General features: G+C 42.1%; 1 protein-coding gene across 5 annotated transcripts in view; it reads left to right on the top strand.

Moving 5' to 3' along the window:
• Nucleotides 1-18,782, top strand: part of Ahcyl2 (adenosylhomocysteinase like 2) — a 167,025-nt gene that overhangs the window by 92,070 nt on the left and 56,173 nt on the right. For 2 of the 5 annotated variants that reach the window (XM_050141525.1, XM_050141524.1), the window contains exon 1: nucleotides 11,011-11,324. The exons of the other annotated variants lie outside the window; for them this stretch is intronic. In XM_050141525.1, coding sequence (XP_049997482.1) covers nucleotides 11,265-11,324 — 60 coding nt within the window. In that variant the 5' untranslated portion in view covers nucleotides 11,011-11,264. Of the gene's footprint in view, nucleotides 1-11,010; nucleotides 11,325-18,782 lie in introns of those variants that run through there. 5 annotated transcript variants of the gene reach the window in all.

Genomic DNA, 18,782 nt, shown 5'->3' with positions numbered 1-18,782 from the left:
TGATAGTCATGTATAAAACTAAGTTGAATTGAACATGCCAATCAACACAGGAGTGGAATTATCTCAGTTCTTCTCAGAGCTGCATCTCAGCACTCTGGGCATCAGCTGAGACTTACTAAGTCAGATTAGAATTCTAAGATTTCAACAAATGTCTGTGGGTAGCACACTTGTCTTTGGGTAGCATTGACTTTTAGATGGACATGATTATGGTCAGGCCTCAGGCAGCTGCTATTGGGAAGAAAGGAGATACAGCAAGAGATGCTGTGGAGTGTGTGTTCTTCCCTCTACTAGCCCACTCCTCACCACACACCAGTAACTCCCAGTCTCCCTTTTCTTTCCACTTTAATGGAGCTTCTCTGATGTAACACTCCTAATAGAACACTGCCACACCCCATACTGACCTTTTCTTGGATAATGCGTTTTCTTACATTGAATGATTGGCTATCATGATGGGAGTTGAATCCAGGCCCTGTCTATGCTAGACAAGCATTTCACTGAGCTATGTCTAGCTCTGCCCTCCCCTACCCCGTCCTCCCCGGTGCTAGAGATTGAACCTGTAGACATCTTGAAGGCAGGGACTGTCTCTAGGCTTCTAGCTCAAGGTAGACATCAGTGAATATTCATGGTTTGATTAAATGAATGAATTCACTACACAAGAAGAAAAGAGATTTGGGGCTGAGGATATATTTGGTAGAGTACTTACTTGCCTAGAGGCTCAGGATTTGATTCCCAGCCACCTTTAATCCCAGCACTCCAGGTCTACAAGAGCTAGTTCAAGGACAGGCTCCAAAGCTATAGAGAAACCCTGTTTTGAAAAACAAACAAATAACAAAAGTGTACTTACTATTACATGCCTGTAATCCCAGCACTTGGGAGATAGAGACAGGAGGATCAGAAGTAGAGGATCATTAGTTTGAAACCAATCTGGGCTACATGAGGCTGTCTCAAATAAAACAACAAAAATTCAAAACTGGATTTGGGTGTGTTGGGAAACAGATTGTACATGTTATTAGCAATAATAATAAACTTTACACAGCACCAACAGCTTTCAGCTATGGTTCTGTTTGGTGTACTTTCTACCATCCTTTGTTTTGCTACAGGGCTTCATGTAGTTCCCTTGAGTGTCTTGTTCTCCAGCTTCTGCCTCCTGAGCAAGAGATTATTGATGTGTATCACCATGCCCAGCTGTGCTTTTTGTTTGGTTTTTGTTTTGTTTTGCTTTCACTTATCTGTTTGTTTGGGGTGCGTATGTCTGAGTGTATCTCTGTGTGTGCCTATCTGTGTGTCTGTATGTACATAACATGTACAGTGGTATTTGTATGGAAGTCAGAGGCCAACTTTCAGGAGTTGGTTCTCTCTTTCCACTGTTTGGACCCCAGAAATTGAACTCAGTTTGCTTGGCTTGCAGTAAGTGCTTTTACCCATTGAGCCCTCACCCCAGCACCAAATTTCCCTTGAACAGATGAGAAAACAGACACAAGAAGAATAGGTAGTTTATTCAAGGTTACACAATAAGTGGAGAGATTTGACCAGGCAGTCTAGCTTGGGGGCAATGTAGCTTCCTGGTACTGGATTTATATAAACATATCTGTTAATCTTTATTTTAAAAATATAAAGACTATAAAGATGGCTCAATAGTTAAGAGCACTTATTGCTCTTTCAAGGACCTAGGTTTGGTTCTCGGTACCCAGAGAGGAGTTCACAATCACCTGTAATTCCACTTCCAGGGGATCTGGTGCCCTCTTTTGGCTTCTGCAGGCACTGAACACATATAGTGTACATGAATACATGCAGACAAATACTTATACACATAAAATAAAAACTTTAAAAGAAACCAACACTATAAGAATGGTATTATTATCATGTTTTAATGGGTGAGGAAACAAAGACACTAAAAGGTACATAGTTTGCCAGGCGGTGGTGGCGCACACCTTTAATCCCTGCACTCAGGAGGCAGAGGCAGGCGGATCTCTGTGAGTTGGAGGACAGCCTGGTCTACAGAATGAGTTCCAGGACAGTCTCCAGTCTCCAAAGCTACACAGAGAAACCCTGTCTCAACCTGCCCCGCAAAAGTATATAGTTTGCCTGCAGACGATAGCCCAGTAAGTGCTGGAGCTAACTTAAAGACCTGTTTAAGTCTTTACCAGTAATGGCGATGTGTCCATGTTGAATCTTCAGAACACAGGAGGGCTGAGTGGTGAGTGGATGGGGATATAGACATGAGGGAGGCTCACGTCATGCTGTTGCGTTGGCATTGACATCTCACCCTTGAAGAGGTGTGGAAGCATTCTCTTCTGACAAGATGCTTGAGGTAAACAACTTAGAAAGGAGGAAGGCATTTTGTGTCCTGGTTTCAGATGTTCGTCTGTGGTCATATGGCCACAGTGCTTTGGGCCTGTGGTGAGTGGCCAGACTTCCTGGCAGGAGTGTTTTTTGTTGTCTCATGGCAGTCAGGAAGCAAAGAAAGAGGAAGGGGCCAGGGTCCAATATCCCTTTTAAAGGCACAGCCCCAATAGCCCAGTACCTTCTAATGAGTCCCCGGCTCTTAAAGCTTCCATTACTTCCTAATAGCACCAAAAGCAGGTGACCATAACCAGCCAGGGAGATCTGGGGCCTAACCATTCTAACCAGCCTCATAACTTAATAGACTGATCTTTGAACTCAGTGGATGGGAACTTTAGACTTTAATAACCAATAGCCATGTAACTAAAGATTCATGGCTACTTTTTCTTAAGGCCTCTGAGAAACTAAATGAATTAGAAATACTGACTGTTGGACCAAAATGTGTTGCTATTTCACAGTCCACTCTTTCCTTCAGTTTATCTTGAGAATCCTCAGGTGATTTCCAAAGTCTAATATAGCCGTGGTGATAATCTTAGGAGACCCTTTCATTCATTGTCCTGTGCCTTATAACTCTACCACACAGTGACTTCTCTGATGCTAGTGCTTCTCTGGCTCTGGCCTGTAGAAACCCTGGCTTTCTGTCTTCTCAGCCCTGAGCACATGCTCACCCTGACTCTGGGTTAGCTGACATGATCTTAGAGGTTATGATCGCACTGTCAGGTCACAGCTGGTTGGAACACAGCTGGTATACAGGGCATTTAGCTGTCCTTGGAGTTAAAGTGAGCTTCTCCTGAGCTGTTTTGATGTAGGTGGCTTCTGGAGCTAGTGTGGTTTGTTGACATAGCTACTGCCTCACCTAAATGTTCTATAATCATGTGTAGTAGTATCACTCTTGCTTTGGTTGTAGATGATCCTTCTAGAACCCATCGTAGTGATTTGTAATTCTATTGGAATCAAGTTTCTAATGGATACCTACCCTATATCTTAGATCTTACATAGTTCACGTCATTTAATACACCCTAAGTTCTTAGATTAATAGCCATTGTGTTTTCATTTTAAAGACAGTACAGAAAGGGAGAGGGTAAAGTTGTAGCTTTGAAATGAAGTATATTTTAGTTAAAATATACAAAAAAGTTATAATGTTTGCACTGCCAAAGTGGTATACTTTCTTGGGTTTATTGCTAACCATAGTGTCCTTCAAAGTCATTTGCCCCCATGGTTTACCACTACCATAAAGGTAGTGGTAAATGATTGTTCACTCAGTCATTATGCAGGGAATATAAATAAGAGTATCTGGTAACTTGCTGGTTGTTGAAATGTGTAAATCTAAGGGTTAGGCTCCCCTTCAGCAATAACACAGACTTTGACCTTGTTTTGTTCTTGAAGACTCCATTATGATGTAGATCAGAATAGTTTACAAGTGATTCAGATCAAGCTGTGGAGAGTAGATCAGGTGTTCATGCAGAGGTGATACAATAAGGATTAAATACCTTTAAAAACCTCACCAGGAAATAGGTCAGTAATATTAATCCTTATAAGATAATGTGCCAAATCCTATAAAATGGATGTAAACATTTTGAATATATTGATTTATGCAAGTTGTCCCTAGCATACAGAATTTTAGAACTTATGTGATAGTTTCTTAGGCTCCTCCTACAAGCCAGGCACTACAGTCAAGTCAGAGTTGGCTACACCCCCAGAAATCTGCATCTAATGAGGAGTGAACACGTGGATGCAGCCACTATGATGAAGAAGGCCAGGAATGGTGGTGTGGTCAAAGAACAATATTAAAGGAAAGAGACAGTCCTCATTTTAGGCGCCATTCCATGAGAACACTATTGTTCCAGCTGAATCTGGAGAGTCTGAAGGAGTGAGGGTGAAGGAAGTAACGGTATAAACTAAGCACATTTGCTTTAGGAAATGTCGTGAGCAATGGCCTGAGGTGGGAAAGGACATGCATAGTGATGACATTATTTAAGAGACGACATTATTAATGGTAATTATGGCCTTAGTATATGTGCTCTTTCTAGAGTCCCCATCAGACTGGGAGATTGCTGTTTAACTTTCATTTTTGGATTGAAAAGCTGGCAGGATAGCAAGAATAAAGTGGCAGCATCTGGATTCTCACCCATAGTTACCTGATTACAAAATCAGCTTGCTCATGGCTGCCATCTGTATTCCTCCCTCCACCGCAGGAAACAGCAGGTAATACAGCTCACCTGGTCTAGGCTGCTGGTCAGATAGTGGAATTCTGCCTTCTTTGGCATCTTCCAACAGCTCTTCCTAAGTACTACAATGCTTTGCTCTGTTCCCATACCCACAGAATTCATTCTTTTAAGCTATGAAGGCCAGAGGTGAACAAGGCTGTAATAATAATTATATTATGATTATTAGCTTCTGTTAAATTATCCTCTACATCAGAAATTAACACTAGTGCTGGGCCAGCAAGATAGCTCACCAGATAAAGGTGTTAGCTGCACAAGCCTGGTCATCTGATGTCAAAACGTTGTCCTCTGCCCTCCACACATCTGCTTTGGCAACGCTTCTGTTCATACATAATAACAATGACTATTTTTCCTTTACACAGCATCTCACTATGTAGCCCTGGCTGTGGAACTCACTGTGTATGTAGATCAGACTGACCTCAGACTCACCGAGATCCACCTGCCTCCGTCTCCTGAGTACTAGGATTATAGGCATGCGCCTCTTCGCCCAGCATTATTATTGCTGTTGTTGTTGTTATTGTTACAGAGTCTCTGGTGGTTCCAGGTCCATGTTATTGGGCTTCCTATGGTAGGGACTGAATCTAACTAGGGCCTTGCACATGCTAGATAACTGCTTTACCATCTAGCAATACTTTCGGTCTTTTGTGGTACTCTTCCTGCTGTTGAAATTGGAGCGGTGGCAGGGCTGCGTCCCCGGCACCCGGCCGCCCGCATGGCTAGCTTATGCCCAGAAATAATTACACGGAAACTGTATTCTTTCAAACACTGCCTGGCCCGGATAGTTCCAGTTCCTTATGGCTAGCTCTTACATATTGTTCTAACCCATTTCTAATATTCTGTGTAGCCCACGAGCTGGCTTACCAGGGAGGATCTTAACCTGCGTCTGTCTGGAGCGGGAGAACCATGGCGACTCCTCACACAGCTTCTTTTTCCCAGCATTCTCCTCTGTCTACTCCGCCTACCTAATTTTCTATCCAATAAAATGGGCCAAGGCAGTTTCTTTATTAATAAGAAATCACTCCCACATCATTTCCCCTTTTTCTGTTTAAACAAAAAAGAAAGGCTTTAACTTTAACATAGTAAAATTACATATAACAAAACAGTTATCAAGTAAGAATTACAGTTACAATATTTATATCTATTTTATCTCTTATCATAACTAAGGAAAACTATAACTAACCATTCTTCAACTCCATCAAAGACTCCAGAAGGATATAATATTACCTATCAAACAAGAAATAAGAAAACTCTAGAAATGACAGAGACATCTCGCTGCCTGGACAGTCACCCAAAGTTCCTCTGTACCGTTGGGGCATCCATCTTCGGCCTACAGGCCCATAGTATCCAGCAGACATTCTCATCAAGCAAGAAATTCCAAAGACAGTTCAGTCACTTTTTGCTGTGTCCTGCAGAATGTCTCACAGACTCTTTCATGAAGCAGGAACCCCAAAAGGTCATCTCACCTTTAGGCAAGTTCAGCAGTCCTCTCTCTGCGGGTTCTCTGTGTCCAGTTTATGCAACAGTCCAGGCAAGAGCAGTTTCTTGCCCAAATGGCTATCAAACTCCATAAGGATTCTCTTCGATGCCCATCTTCCTCTTGAAATAGATTGGTGCTGCCAGGAGCAAATGTGTCTCATTGTCATGAAAAACCCTAAGTTATTAAAATATCTTAAATGCCATATTCTGCAGCCTTTGAAAGATATGAAGAATGCCTATCTAACTAAAATATCTCTCTATATATCTAGAAAATCTAACTAACATGACTACAAGCTTAAGTATTAGCGATGATTATCCATTAACAACCTATATTTCCTAATTATACATTACATTTTTAAATGAACTACACAATCACAATACCTTAATCAAGATCAAAAATACATATACATATAACAAAATTGACCATAAAATCCATACCAATGCAAATTATTCATATCTATATCATATCCCCCTTTAAATGTAAAAGAACATTTATAAACAATATTTGGGAACATGGGCGTAGTTTTTTCTCTACAAACTGCTTCCTGCTGAATAGGGGCGTCGTTAATTAGGTTGTTCATGATATAACCTGTATGCTAGTTTCATCTCAGTTGGCAATTGAGCGAAGCAATTTTTTGAGGGTATTCACAGCAACCTTTCAGGAGGGCGTGGTCTATCATACCAAATCGGAATAGATGCAATCCACAGGGTCTCATCCTCTGCAAAAACAAAAGAAGACCCTCTCCAAAGCATCATATCCTTAGACCCAAATTCTGAAATCATAATACCCTTATATCCATTTTGGTTTAGATTGGCAGCCCATGTAATGAAATGTCTCTCTGTACTTAGCTCCTTCACAGTCAAAAATTTTAAAGAAAACACAATGTACATAATCCAGACTCTCTGTGAATTTTCCATTTTTACGTGGCTTATATTTCTTTATTTCTTTTAATCTATAACTCTCTGTACTTCTGTACTCTGTCTCTTTAAAGACTTTACCCTTTTTCTTTTTAAGACATTAACTTTATTCTTTATATTCTTTTTCTTCTCTTTCCCAAGCCTACGTACATTTATCCAACAGTGTCTGAATCTGTTTTATTGTGAATCTGTAATTTCTTTACTATACAGGAGCATTTCTTAAAATGTTAAGCATTTCTTAAAAACTTAAGTTGCACCATTTACAGGTAATACGGTACTGCCTGTGTCCTGCCCAGTCTAAACCTTAACTGCACGGTTTTAAGGTAATTACGGTAGTTCCTGCCTGAGATCAGCACAGTTCAGCATGGAGCAGCCGCTCCTGCCTCAGAGTCATTTGGTGCCCCTGAACCATTCACAGTTTCAGGCACACAGCAAGTCCACATTGGAGCCGCACTCAGCAGTTTAACTCTGAGACTGAGTGTGCAGCACAGAAACTCTTTTCATCCAAGTTACAGCCAAATCTGACATGCAGAGCACTGCGCAGTCTGAAAATGCGTCTCTGTATAGCGGCAGGAATCCGCCATGCTCTTCCGCCTGCCTAAGCCTGATTCTGCCTTCTGCCCAGGTGCAGGCGGGGAGCTCTGAGCCATCTGCACGGTCTCAGAGCACTCTCCTCCGATCCCAAGCGGAACACAAACATCCAGTCCCATAAAAGCCTTGAAATGCTTTAAAGCCAGAGTTCATGCTGGCAGCACAGCCCCCAGGAAGCCGCGCTTTAAAATGATGTAGCTTATTTTTCTGCTGTTGTAGCTGAATCAGGAATCTCTCTACAGCACGCCACCAACAAAACAGCAAAAATCTGTGTTAAACTCTCTCTCCCTTATTTTTAAGCCTTCTCAGGTTTTTAAGTGGATTTAGCCCATCACGTCTGGGCGCCATCTGTTGAAATAGGAGCGGCAGGGCTGCGTCCCCGGCACCCGGCCGCCCGCATGGCTAGCTTATACCCAGAAATAATTACACGGAAACTGTATTCTTTCAAACACTGCCTGGCCCGGATAGTTCCAGTTCCTTATGGCTAGCTCTTACATATTGTTCTAACCCATTTCTAATATTCTGTGTAGCCCACGAGCTGGCTTACCAGGGAGGATCTTAACCTGCGTCTGTCTGGAGCGGGAGAACCATGGCGACTCCTCACACAGCTTCTTTCTCCCAGAATCCTGTTCTGTTTTCTCCACCCACCTAAGGGTTGGCCTATCAAATGCAAATGGGCCTAGGCAGTTTCTTTATTAATAAGAAATCACTCCCACATCATCCTGCTGTTGCTTTCTTGAACTGGCCTCATACTTACTCTGTAGCTGAGAATAATCTTGAACTCATGATCATCTTGACTTCATCTCCTAACACTGGGATTACAGGAATGCACTGTCAGGCCTGTCATCTCCATGGTATTTTGCTCCTTCTCCAGGGTCTCACTATGTAGACCAAGTTGATTTCAAACTCTTTGTTTGATCCTCTGCCTTTGTTTCTATAGTGCTGGGATTACATGCTTGACCTCTATGGTACTCTTTTTTTAATTAATTAAATTTATTAATTTATTTTACATCTGGACCAAAGTTTCCCTACCTCTTCCTTTCCCTTTCCTTCCCCTTCCCCCCTCCCCACTTCAATCCACTCCTCTTCTGTTTCTGTTAAGAAGGAGGCAGGCCTCCCATGAGTATCAGCAAAGCATGGCATATCAAGTTGAAGTAGGACTAAGCTTCTGCCCCTTGTATTAAGGCTGGGCAAGGCAACCATGTATGAAGAATAGGTTCCCAGAAGCCAGCCAAAGCATTAGGGATAGCACCTGCTCCCACTGCTAGGAGTCTCACAAGTAGACCAAGCTACACAACTAGGTCACACATATGTATGTAGTAGACCTAGGTTGATCCCATGCAGACTCCCTGGCTGTTGGTCCAGACTCTGTGAGCTTCTATGAGCCAGGTTAGTTGTTTCTGTGGTTCATTGTTACCTTGTGATGTCCTTGATGTCCCTGGCTTGTACAGTCCTTCCTCCCGCTCTTCTACAGGGTTCCCTGAGTTCAGCCCAATGTTTAGCTGTGGGTCTACATTTGTTTCTATCAGTTGCTGGATGAACTCTCAGTAATGACAATTGGGCTAGGCACCAATCTATTAGGCATCATTACACTGACTTCCCCACCCCGCCCCCAATCCTGTTTGGTTCTATCCTAGGTCTCTGGGTCCTTGCCCTCCAGGCAGTGTCAGGGGTGGGTTCACTCTCATGAGAAGGGTCTGAGGCTGGACCAGTCATTGGTTGGTCACTCCCACAATTTCTCCATGTCACCTTTATTCCTGCCCCCCCCCATTTCCCACAGGCATGACAGACTATAGGTCTCTAAGTCAAAGGTTGTGTGGCTGGGTCAGCATCCCACACCCTCCACTGGAAGCTATGAATCCACCATTGCTAAGAGTCTTAGCTGGGGTCATCCTTGTGGATTCCTGGGAGTTTCCCTTGTACCAGGTTTCTACCTGTCCCCCTTTCCAGTCATCTCTTTCAGTACTCTTCCCCTTCCATCTATCCCTCAGCCTGATCCCTCATGTTCCCATCTCCACCCAACCCAGTACACCCACCACAAGATCACTTCTNCTCCCCCCCCCCCCCCCCCCCCGGCCCTCCTTGTTACTTAGCCTTTGACAAAGTTCAAGAGACTTTCATGATAAAAGTCTTGAAAAGAGCAGGGATACGAGGGACATACCTAAACATAAAGGCAATAATATACAGCAAGCTGATAGCCAACAAAGATTCCATGGAGAGAAACTTAAAGTGATTCCTGTAAAATCAGGGACAGGAGAAGGCTCTCCACTCTCTCCATACCTATTCATTATAGTACTTGATGTTTTAGCAAAAGCAATAAGATAACTTAAGGAAATCAAGAGGATACAGATTGGAAAGGAAGATGTCAGTGTCGCTATTTGCATATGATATGATAATATACATAAGTGACCCCAAACATTCTACCAGAGAACCCCTATAGCTGATAAACACCTTTAGGGATGTGGCTGGAGACAAAATTTACTCAAAAAAATCAGTAACCTTCTTATATACAAATGATAAACAGACTAAGCAAAAAATCAGGGGCACAACACCCTTCACAATAGTCACAAATAATACAAAATACCGGTACTCTTATTGGATAACAACCTCTAGGAATAAACTAAGCAAATATGTGATTTTATAAACACACAGACACGCACACACAGAGATACACACACACACACACATACTGTTTCTCAAGTTACATTTCTTTCCAGATTTCAGACGGGAGGACACTTACCTGTATGGGAGAACATAATACAGAGCAACTGAGATCCTTTCTACTTAGATGGTTGCACGGGGTGGGGGACACTGTTGGCATCCTGTCTTCCTGATGCCAAAACTGTGAGGAAAAATCAGCACTGGACTTGAGACACTTTTCTGAAACCCCTGGTTCTCCTGTATGCCCATGCTAGAGGTGGGGGTGGGTCCTGACTAGCTTCTGTGAAACATTTCAGTCTGCTTTGTGCTGTTTCTGCAACCAAGGCCCCTTAGACCTTCCTGTACATCCCACAGGGAGCCAGCAGAGGGAGCTGTGGTCTCAGAACTTTTCAGCATTACTTAAAAATTTTGACTTTGTAAAAACCATCTTCCCTGGCTTCATCTGAACGTCCAATGCAATAAGAATTAAACTTGAGATAGGTGGTGGTGCCAGCCCCCTGGTGGGAGCAGACAGGGATATTCTGTAGCTGTTCGAACTTGAAAGCCATAAGGAACTCTGATTTCAAGGAAACGCCTGTTTACTGTACTGATCCAAATCAGCAGCTCTCAAGAAAGGGGAGTGCCTCCTTGACCTCCTCTTTATTGATCTTGGTATCAGCACTGCCAGTGACGTGTCTGAGGGGCGGGAGAAAATTAACCAGGGCCTTATACTCAGGGAAGAAAGCCAGCCTGCAGCCTGTTGCTGCAGGAAGTCCCCACAGAGGAGTGGGCTGGAGTGCCTGCAGGAGCTGCAGTACAGAGCTTTGCAGCGGCTCTGATTTTAAGTGGCAGGCAGAGGCTTTGAGGTTGGCTGGTGAGAGATTTGCCAGGCAGCTGGCTCACAATCTTGATTTGAACAGGAAGCTTCTGTGAAAAGAGATAACAGCTTCTTTTAACCCCCAACCTTCTGAATCTCTAGGCCAGGGTATTCTTTGGGCCCTCAGGTAACCCTGGCCTTTCCAAACCGGCTTTCCCTTTTGCTTCAGGACATACCTTAGCCAAGCCTGCACTATGGAGGAGAAGTGGGACGGTAATGAGGGCACCTCTGCTTTTCACATGCCCGATTGGATGGTGAGTTCTCCTGTCCTTTGTCCTCTCTACTGTTTCCTGATAACAAAGGAGAACCTTTTTCTGACAGGCGACAAGGACCATCTGTGGGAAGCCACTGTTGAGATCTCTGCTGGGAAAACAGTGTTACTCCTCTGATTAACTTCTTTGCACTGGGTCCCTCCTGCTTCTTAATTGCCAGGGAAGCTGAAGGCCTGTTCAGGGCGGGTAGGCCAGGGCCAAGCCTGGCTGCTTGGGTGGGCAGGGGCTGACGTATGTGACTGTACTACACAAATGGATTATTCTTCGATTGTTTTGTATTCTCTTTCAAGTTAGCACTCAATTGTGCCTCGTGGCTGTGAAATAAGAAAGAATACGGGAAAGGAGGACACAAACCTAGAACTTGTAAAAGTGTTGCATTCTCCAGTCTCTGAAGAAATTTAAGCATTTCTCCCTCACCTGTCTATTTCTTTTCTTTAGTCAGCTCTTCTTTGTGTATTACTACAAGGCAAGAACTTTACTTCTTTTCATATAGTTCTCCCAAATACCATATTTGCCTGACAAATAGTTTTAGTAAAAGAATAATTAAGTTGATACTTGATGATAAGAACTAGCACATAAAACCAAATATCGTGGAGCAGAGTGGCACCAATCTATCATCCTATACACTTGGGGAAGCAGCAAGAAGATCAGAAGTTCAAGGCCAGCCTCAGCTACATAATGAGTTTGAGGCTAACCTGGGCTCTAGCTGATCTGTCTCACAAAGAATAGTGACAATAAATTGACTTTCTGGATTCGATTTCAAGTGTTGATTTTGAAACCTTTTAAGTTGCATTTTGCTGTTGGTGGGGGTACATGTGCCACAGCATATAAGTGGGGGTCGGAGAACAGTCTACAGGAGTCAGTGCTCCCTCCCTGGAAATCAGGCAGGTTTAGCAGCAGGTGCCTCTATCTGTTCAAGGCCCTTAACTGTAGATTTGAAAACTCCTTAGTGTCCAAACTGGTTTCTTAAAACTTTAGTTTGCCTTCTTGGATCCCCTCTCTATTCTTCCCTATTGTAAACTTGTTACACTTTTACAACATAGTGTGAGTTCTCTTTAGTGTTTGTAAAGTTAGGGACTTAAAATAACTATTAAAGCAATGTTTACATATATACCAGATCTGATAAAGGCTCAGCAGAGAATTCTGAGCATTGTTTTGTTACTATGTCATTTTTATAGGGGCTATTGCTGTTGTTTTTAAAATATTTTAGAGCATTGTGCTCATTTTAAAAATATTTGATGGAAAGAAATTCTATTCATCCATAAGATCCTTTCAAATGTAGTGATTTAGAGTACTGGAAATGACTTACTTAATTATTCTGGCTAGCTTTTTAATTCTTGTTTTAGTTTTGCTTCTTTGTTTTTGAATCTCCAGCTACTTAGTGCTAATAAGAGAGAGTAGGAAATTTGGTTTTATTACAGGAGAGACCGAAGTGAGGTGTGCTATTTTGTTGCTTCTGTGAAGGAGTCCTGCAGAAGACCCCTACTGAGCATAACTGTGCCACTGCAGATCAATACGAGGTTTCTCGCAGCTTACACTTTGTAAGGGACAGTCCTTGTTGTGCTCTGATGATGGGCTGCCCCTGAGTCTGTATTCTTTTACCTTTTCTCTGTTTACGTAGACAGGAAAACAACCCTAAGGGTCTTAGGACTGCTGCCTAAGGCGTTCAACCTAGGGCTTCCTAGTGTGTGGAGGACATTTTAAATGTTTTAATGTATCTCTCTCACCTAGCCTTTTATTTCAAAAACTAGGAAAGTGCCTTTAATCAATACAAGAGCAGTGGGGAACCGTAGGGAGAGGCTTGTCTTCAGTAACGCCATTGGCTCGTTTGCTTTTTTTTCTTTGTCAAAGACTTTTGAAGCTTTCTTTCAGATACTGCACAAGTCATTAACTTCTGACCAGTCTGAAGGTGACCCTGCCAGCTGCTTAGCCAGCAGTTAGCCACTGTGTGCCTCTAGTGCTTGTCTATAGATTTCCAGACCTTATCTGCAAACTGCAGAAGTAACATTTAATTCCCAATAGAAAGCTTCCACATGGGCCCAAAATATCAAGAAAGTTTTGGTAAATATCTGCATTGCATTCATACACTAATATGTAATGCACACATATTAGCAAGTGCTGTGGCCTTGCTAACAAAGGACACAGAGGCCTCTTACAAGCCTTTTCTGGAAGAACACAGAGTTGAGTTGCATCCTCCCACCCAGCAGCCATTGTTAGTAATCACCACCAAAGTGGGTGTGTGTGCCCTGGAACTGGTAACCAGTTCAGCCATATTCTTGGGTATTTACATGAATTCTGGAGATTGAACTAAAATCAAATCCAGGCAAGAATACTTGCCTGTGATTGCAGGAATACAAGCTAGGACATAGTATGAAGAACTCCAAGCTCGATAAGTGACAAGTTAGACCATCTAGGTGACATTCCCAACAGTCACTGGAAACTCCTGCCAAAGCCTATTTTCATCTGAAGAATTTGCTTAGCTTTATTCAGGCTGTTAAACTGCTGGGGAGTTGGAGAACTCATCCTATAAAGATTTATTAATATATTTTATCTTTCCTGATAAATCTTTATGCTCTCCTGTCAGATAAAATATCTTGTGTTGGATCTATGGAGATGACAATAACTGTTTTCACATTTTAATATTTTCTCCCATCCAACCTCTCTGTAGTGCTTGGTATTTTTCTGTGTGAAATCTGGTTGCTTAACCTTCTGGAACATAGAGCCAGCTTGCTGCAGAATTCTTTGGGGCAAAAGTAATTCCTTTTATAAGTAAATTTTGTTTAGACTGTTCATTTGGCTTGGAAAGAGACGTCTTCAGGAATATTTGAACAATTTCTACTTGGCAATGAGACTAAAACTTTATGCTATCTCTTTTAGGAATTATAGACATCTCTGTATTCTAGATTATGAATTTTTGCTTTAAAAGAATAGAAATAGGGCTGGAGAAATGGCTCAGAGGTTAAGAGCACTGGCTGCTCTTCCAGAGGTCCTGAGTTCAGTTCCTAGCAACCACATGGTAGCTCATAACCATCTATAATGAGATCTGGTGCCCTCTTCTGGTGTGTGTGCAGGCATACAGGCTAAATAAATAAATATTTTAAAAAAAGAATAGAAATATCAATACTTTAGGTTGTATATCATTATATAGTCCTCAAAACCCTCTTATATCTTTATTTTGTCAGCATACATTTGTGTGTGTGTGTGTGTGTGTGTGTGTGGTGGTGTGTATGTAGATGTTGGAGAACAAACTTGGGTATTGTTTCTTGGTCACTGTCTATCTCTTTTTGAGACAGAGCCTCACTGTCCTGGAACTCACCAAGTAAGCTATGCTGTCTGACCAGCAAGTCCCAAGGATCTGCTTGTCTTTGCCTCTTAAGTGCTGGGATTAAAAACTTGAGCCACCAAACTGGCTCTCTTTACATGAATTCTGGAGATTGAACTGAGATCAAACTCTGGCAAAAATACTTGCCTACAACACCAAAGGTTGTAAGTTCTCTTCCCAGCATCACTACTTAAATAACACAACAAAACCACTTTGCTGTTTGTCAAATGAAGATAATAATGCTTACGTCTCAGATTCTTATACATGGCCCAGCAAGTAAAGGTGCTTGATGTCGAGCTGATGGATCTGAGTGTAATACCCAGAGCCCACCTAGAGAGAATTGACTCCCACAAGTGTCCTCTGACCACTCCCCCTAACACAAAATAAATGCAATGGAAAATCTCTTCAAAGACTCTTGCATACACTCATGGAAGTAACACGTGAGCACACGGTGCACATTAGCATTCCTCTTCTCCCAGAGGAGTCACTGAACTCTCTTCAGTATGATCTTTTCTCTGGAAAGAAAGATTATCCTTGTAAAGCAAGCTATCATTTTGGCTTTTCTTGAACTCAACAAGCAGTTTTTCTGCTCTATCTTTTTTTCTTTCTCTTCTCTCTCATCAATTCATATTCCCACCCAAATCTGTAGCAGGCAGTCTAGGGTAGCATTCCTCGGGCTCCTGTCAGAAATCATAATAAATAAGACGATTCTGTTTCTATTTGGCTGAATCTTTATTTTGCATGTAATAACTTTGCTGTGATTCTGAGAACTCAGTGATACATTCTCCTTTGTGATCACACCTTCCAGGAAACACATTTTTTATTTTGTGTGTGTATGCATGTGAGTGTGGGTGTGTGAATTCCCCATATTGCATATGCACAGGAGACGTTAAGAGGGTGATGTTGGGGTCTTTCATTGCTGTCTGCCTTAAGACAGGGTCTCTTGCTGACCCAGAAACTTGGAAGCTTGCCATTTCCACTAGGCTGGCTGGCCTGTGAGCTCTCAGGGTCTGACTGTTTTCATGCCAAAGTGCTAGGGTCATGAGTACATGCAAGCCAGGCCCAACATTTTACATTAGTACTGAGAATTCCAGTTCAAGTCCCCATGCTTGCAAAACAAGGACTCCTAACCCACTGAGCCATCTCTTTAACCCCAAAATATGCTTTTTTTTAATAAGGAAAAAGTGAACTGGTCACTCAATACTAAATAAGCATCAGTCTTGAGTTAAAACTGGGTACTGAATGTAAAAAATCTGTATAGAAAATATGCAAACTTGGGCATGGTGGTACCTCTGGAAGGCTAAGGAAGGAAGATCTCTAATTCCAGGGCCAGTATGGGCTGCATTGTGAGACTCTGTGTCCAAATAAGTAAATAGTAAATAAATAAATAAATAAATAAATAGAAAAATAAATATGCAATTAAGTATTAAGGAAAGAATCGAGAGTTAAAAAAAAATGAGAAAATTGATTTCCTTGGTAACAGAGCTGAATCTAGTGTCCCCTGCCTGGCTAACTCAAGGGCAGTGTATATATAGAATACGGCTCCTGACCACTTAATACCATTAATGTTTTTTCTTCTCTTAATAAATTCCCCGATTGTTTCAGTGGCTCTGTAGTTAATTTTTTTTCTAATGAGATGAAGCTAACTAAAATCATCTGACATAGAAAAGGAGGAGGTAAAGTTAAAAGGGAACCTAATTAGCAAGTTAATTATAGCAGGAAGAGTGCACGGGTCATATAAATAAGTCATTGATGTATGCGTGTATGTTGGGCCTTGTCTAGGGACTTGTTAAGGTTTGGAGGTCAGAGGAGCTGTGTAATAATGTGTTAGGAAAAATAACAATAAAGCAAAACATCCAGACTTAGGAATGGCTGATGAGCCTCTAGCAGAGCTGCTTTATTAAATCCTACCGTACGGCTGCAAGGGTTGCTGGAGCTGCTTCAGAGACAGCCACCCCCCTGAAAAGAGAAAAAAAAAAATAGTAACGAGCTGGAACCAGAGCCAACAGAATTGCTGATGAAGAAAGTTTCAAAGCCAGACCACAAGGGTCCTTGGACCAAAGAGGTGGCCTACTGCCGGTAATGTCACAGTCTACTGGCTGGTAGTGCGTCAGTATGCTGAGCAGCAAGAAGAAGTACATTGTCAATAGCAGCTCTGGGATTAAAGCCCAGGTGAGGCTACGCTCCTGTTTGCCAGTCTTGCTGCTGCTGCGGCCATTACTGTCCAAGGCAAGCTGCTTGTACTCTCCTTCCCCTCCTGTCCGGCCTTCATCCTTCCCTCCGGCCTGTGGTGAGCTACCCAGTTCTACCGGCTTTTTTCCTCCCTTGCCTTGTTAGGCAGTGCTGAGGTGGGAGAGGAGGGGTACCTGCAAGGACTCGGGTTTCTGACAAGGTAGGAAAGTCAGGTAAATGTTGATAGATTCTGCCAAAGTCCCTTACTGGCCCGGCAGGTCATTGTTTTGCAGCAGAGATGCCTCATTTAATTCAGGTTTGGTTATCAGTGAAAAGGAAACATTTATTGGGAAATTGTATAGCTTACTATTTTAAGTAGTTTCTCACTAATATTCTTGTATATTAAAAACACAGGAGGGGGGCCTTGAATTTGGTGAGAATTTAGCAAGACTTGCTTTCTGTGTACAGCCTAGTTCTTTAGTGCCCAAAGAGATGAAGTTGGTGAAGGGAATCACAACTGAAAGACTATATAGAACAAGGCTCAGGGGTAACTCAGAGGAAGTGACTTGCCCCCTCTAGTGGTGGATATGTACACATGCATGTGTGTGTGCACACACATGTGGCTGATATGTCAGTGTGTGTGGCTATCTTCGGGAGGGAGGTTGTGTTGCACATCTAAGGTTATCTTTTAGGCTTTTTTTTTCTTTTAAGGGAGGCACTGCTGAAGACACTGCCTTATTGTGGTCTTTGGAAAGACATTCATCTCTTTTCCTTGACGGGCCTCTGAAGAATGAGGCATGCAATTATCTTGCACTTCTCCACCTTTCCTTTACCAGTTTTTCTAACCCTTAAAATTACACTATGCAGACTTAATGCTTACTACTATTCCCTCAAATACAGACCATGAAGCTGGGATAAACTCCTCCAGGCTCCTTGATTCAGCATATGATTGGGCCCATAGGATATGGCAGGTGTCTGTGTATGCCGGAGAACATAAGGATGAATAAAACTCAGCCCCTAAGGAGCCTGTAATTCATAGGCTTACAGAAGATAGAAAGGAAGACCATGTGTTGAATGCTGTGCTAGAAGTACATAAAGATTCATGGACCTCCCGTTGGAGCACATAAAAAAGGGCACTTTATCCTTTTTGAAATAAATTGGTACTTTAGCAGAATAATCAAACCTGTCACTTTATGTTTTGCAATGAGCACCTAACCCAATGAATAGCCCTATTACAATGAAAACTGTGTGCAAACTCGAAAGCATTGTGCAGGCTTTGTTTACTTATTTTTGTTGTAGCTGTGGAAATGCTGTACATTCCCCAGCGGCAGGGAGGACTAAGCTTTCATTTTGGCATCGGTCCCCTTGTCGCAGTGCTCAGTGACTCAGGAGTTACCTCAAAGCACAGGACATGCAGCCACTGATTTCCTTCTGATCTCTGCCCGAGGAAGAGCCATTTGTATATCATAAAAGTTAGAATCAGTTGTCAGGTCTTTGATTCTTTTCTCTATGCCACTCTGGATCCAGAAGAACCATCTAAGCACCTGTGTAAATGGTCAGTTAGTAAAAACTTATTAATAAAGTAAGTGATAGGACCTTTGATTATTAACGCACCAGCAGCAACCACCAACTGTAGGAAACATAGATAAAAAATGTCATAGATAAAAACAAGAAAGTCACTATCAGATAATTTTTTAAATATAACCTACAGCGTGTGATTTGAGTATATAATCAGTCCAATCATCCACTCATTCCACATCTGTAGTTGTTATTAATAATCAAGCTTATGGCTTTTAAAGTATTTTATGATACTAAACATTAAAAATTATTTTATTTATTGGTATCTAAAAAGCTAACATATCTTAGAAAATCTTTTGCAAATTAAAGTGGTTACTTGCTGTAGGGGAGGGGAAGTTAGCGAGTTGATCTCATGCTGTGTTTCACAG

This window comes from Alexandromys fortis, unplaced genomic scaffold (assembly GCF_014885135.2).
Source record: "Alexandromys fortis isolate MF-2015 unplaced genomic scaffold, M_Fortis_MF-2015_v1.1 scaffold_44, whole genome shotgun sequence".
Lineage (NCBI taxonomy): Eukaryota > Metazoa > Chordata > Mammalia > Rodentia > Cricetidae > Alexandromys > Alexandromys fortis.
This window is presented reverse-complemented; position numbering and strand designations above follow the sequence as displayed.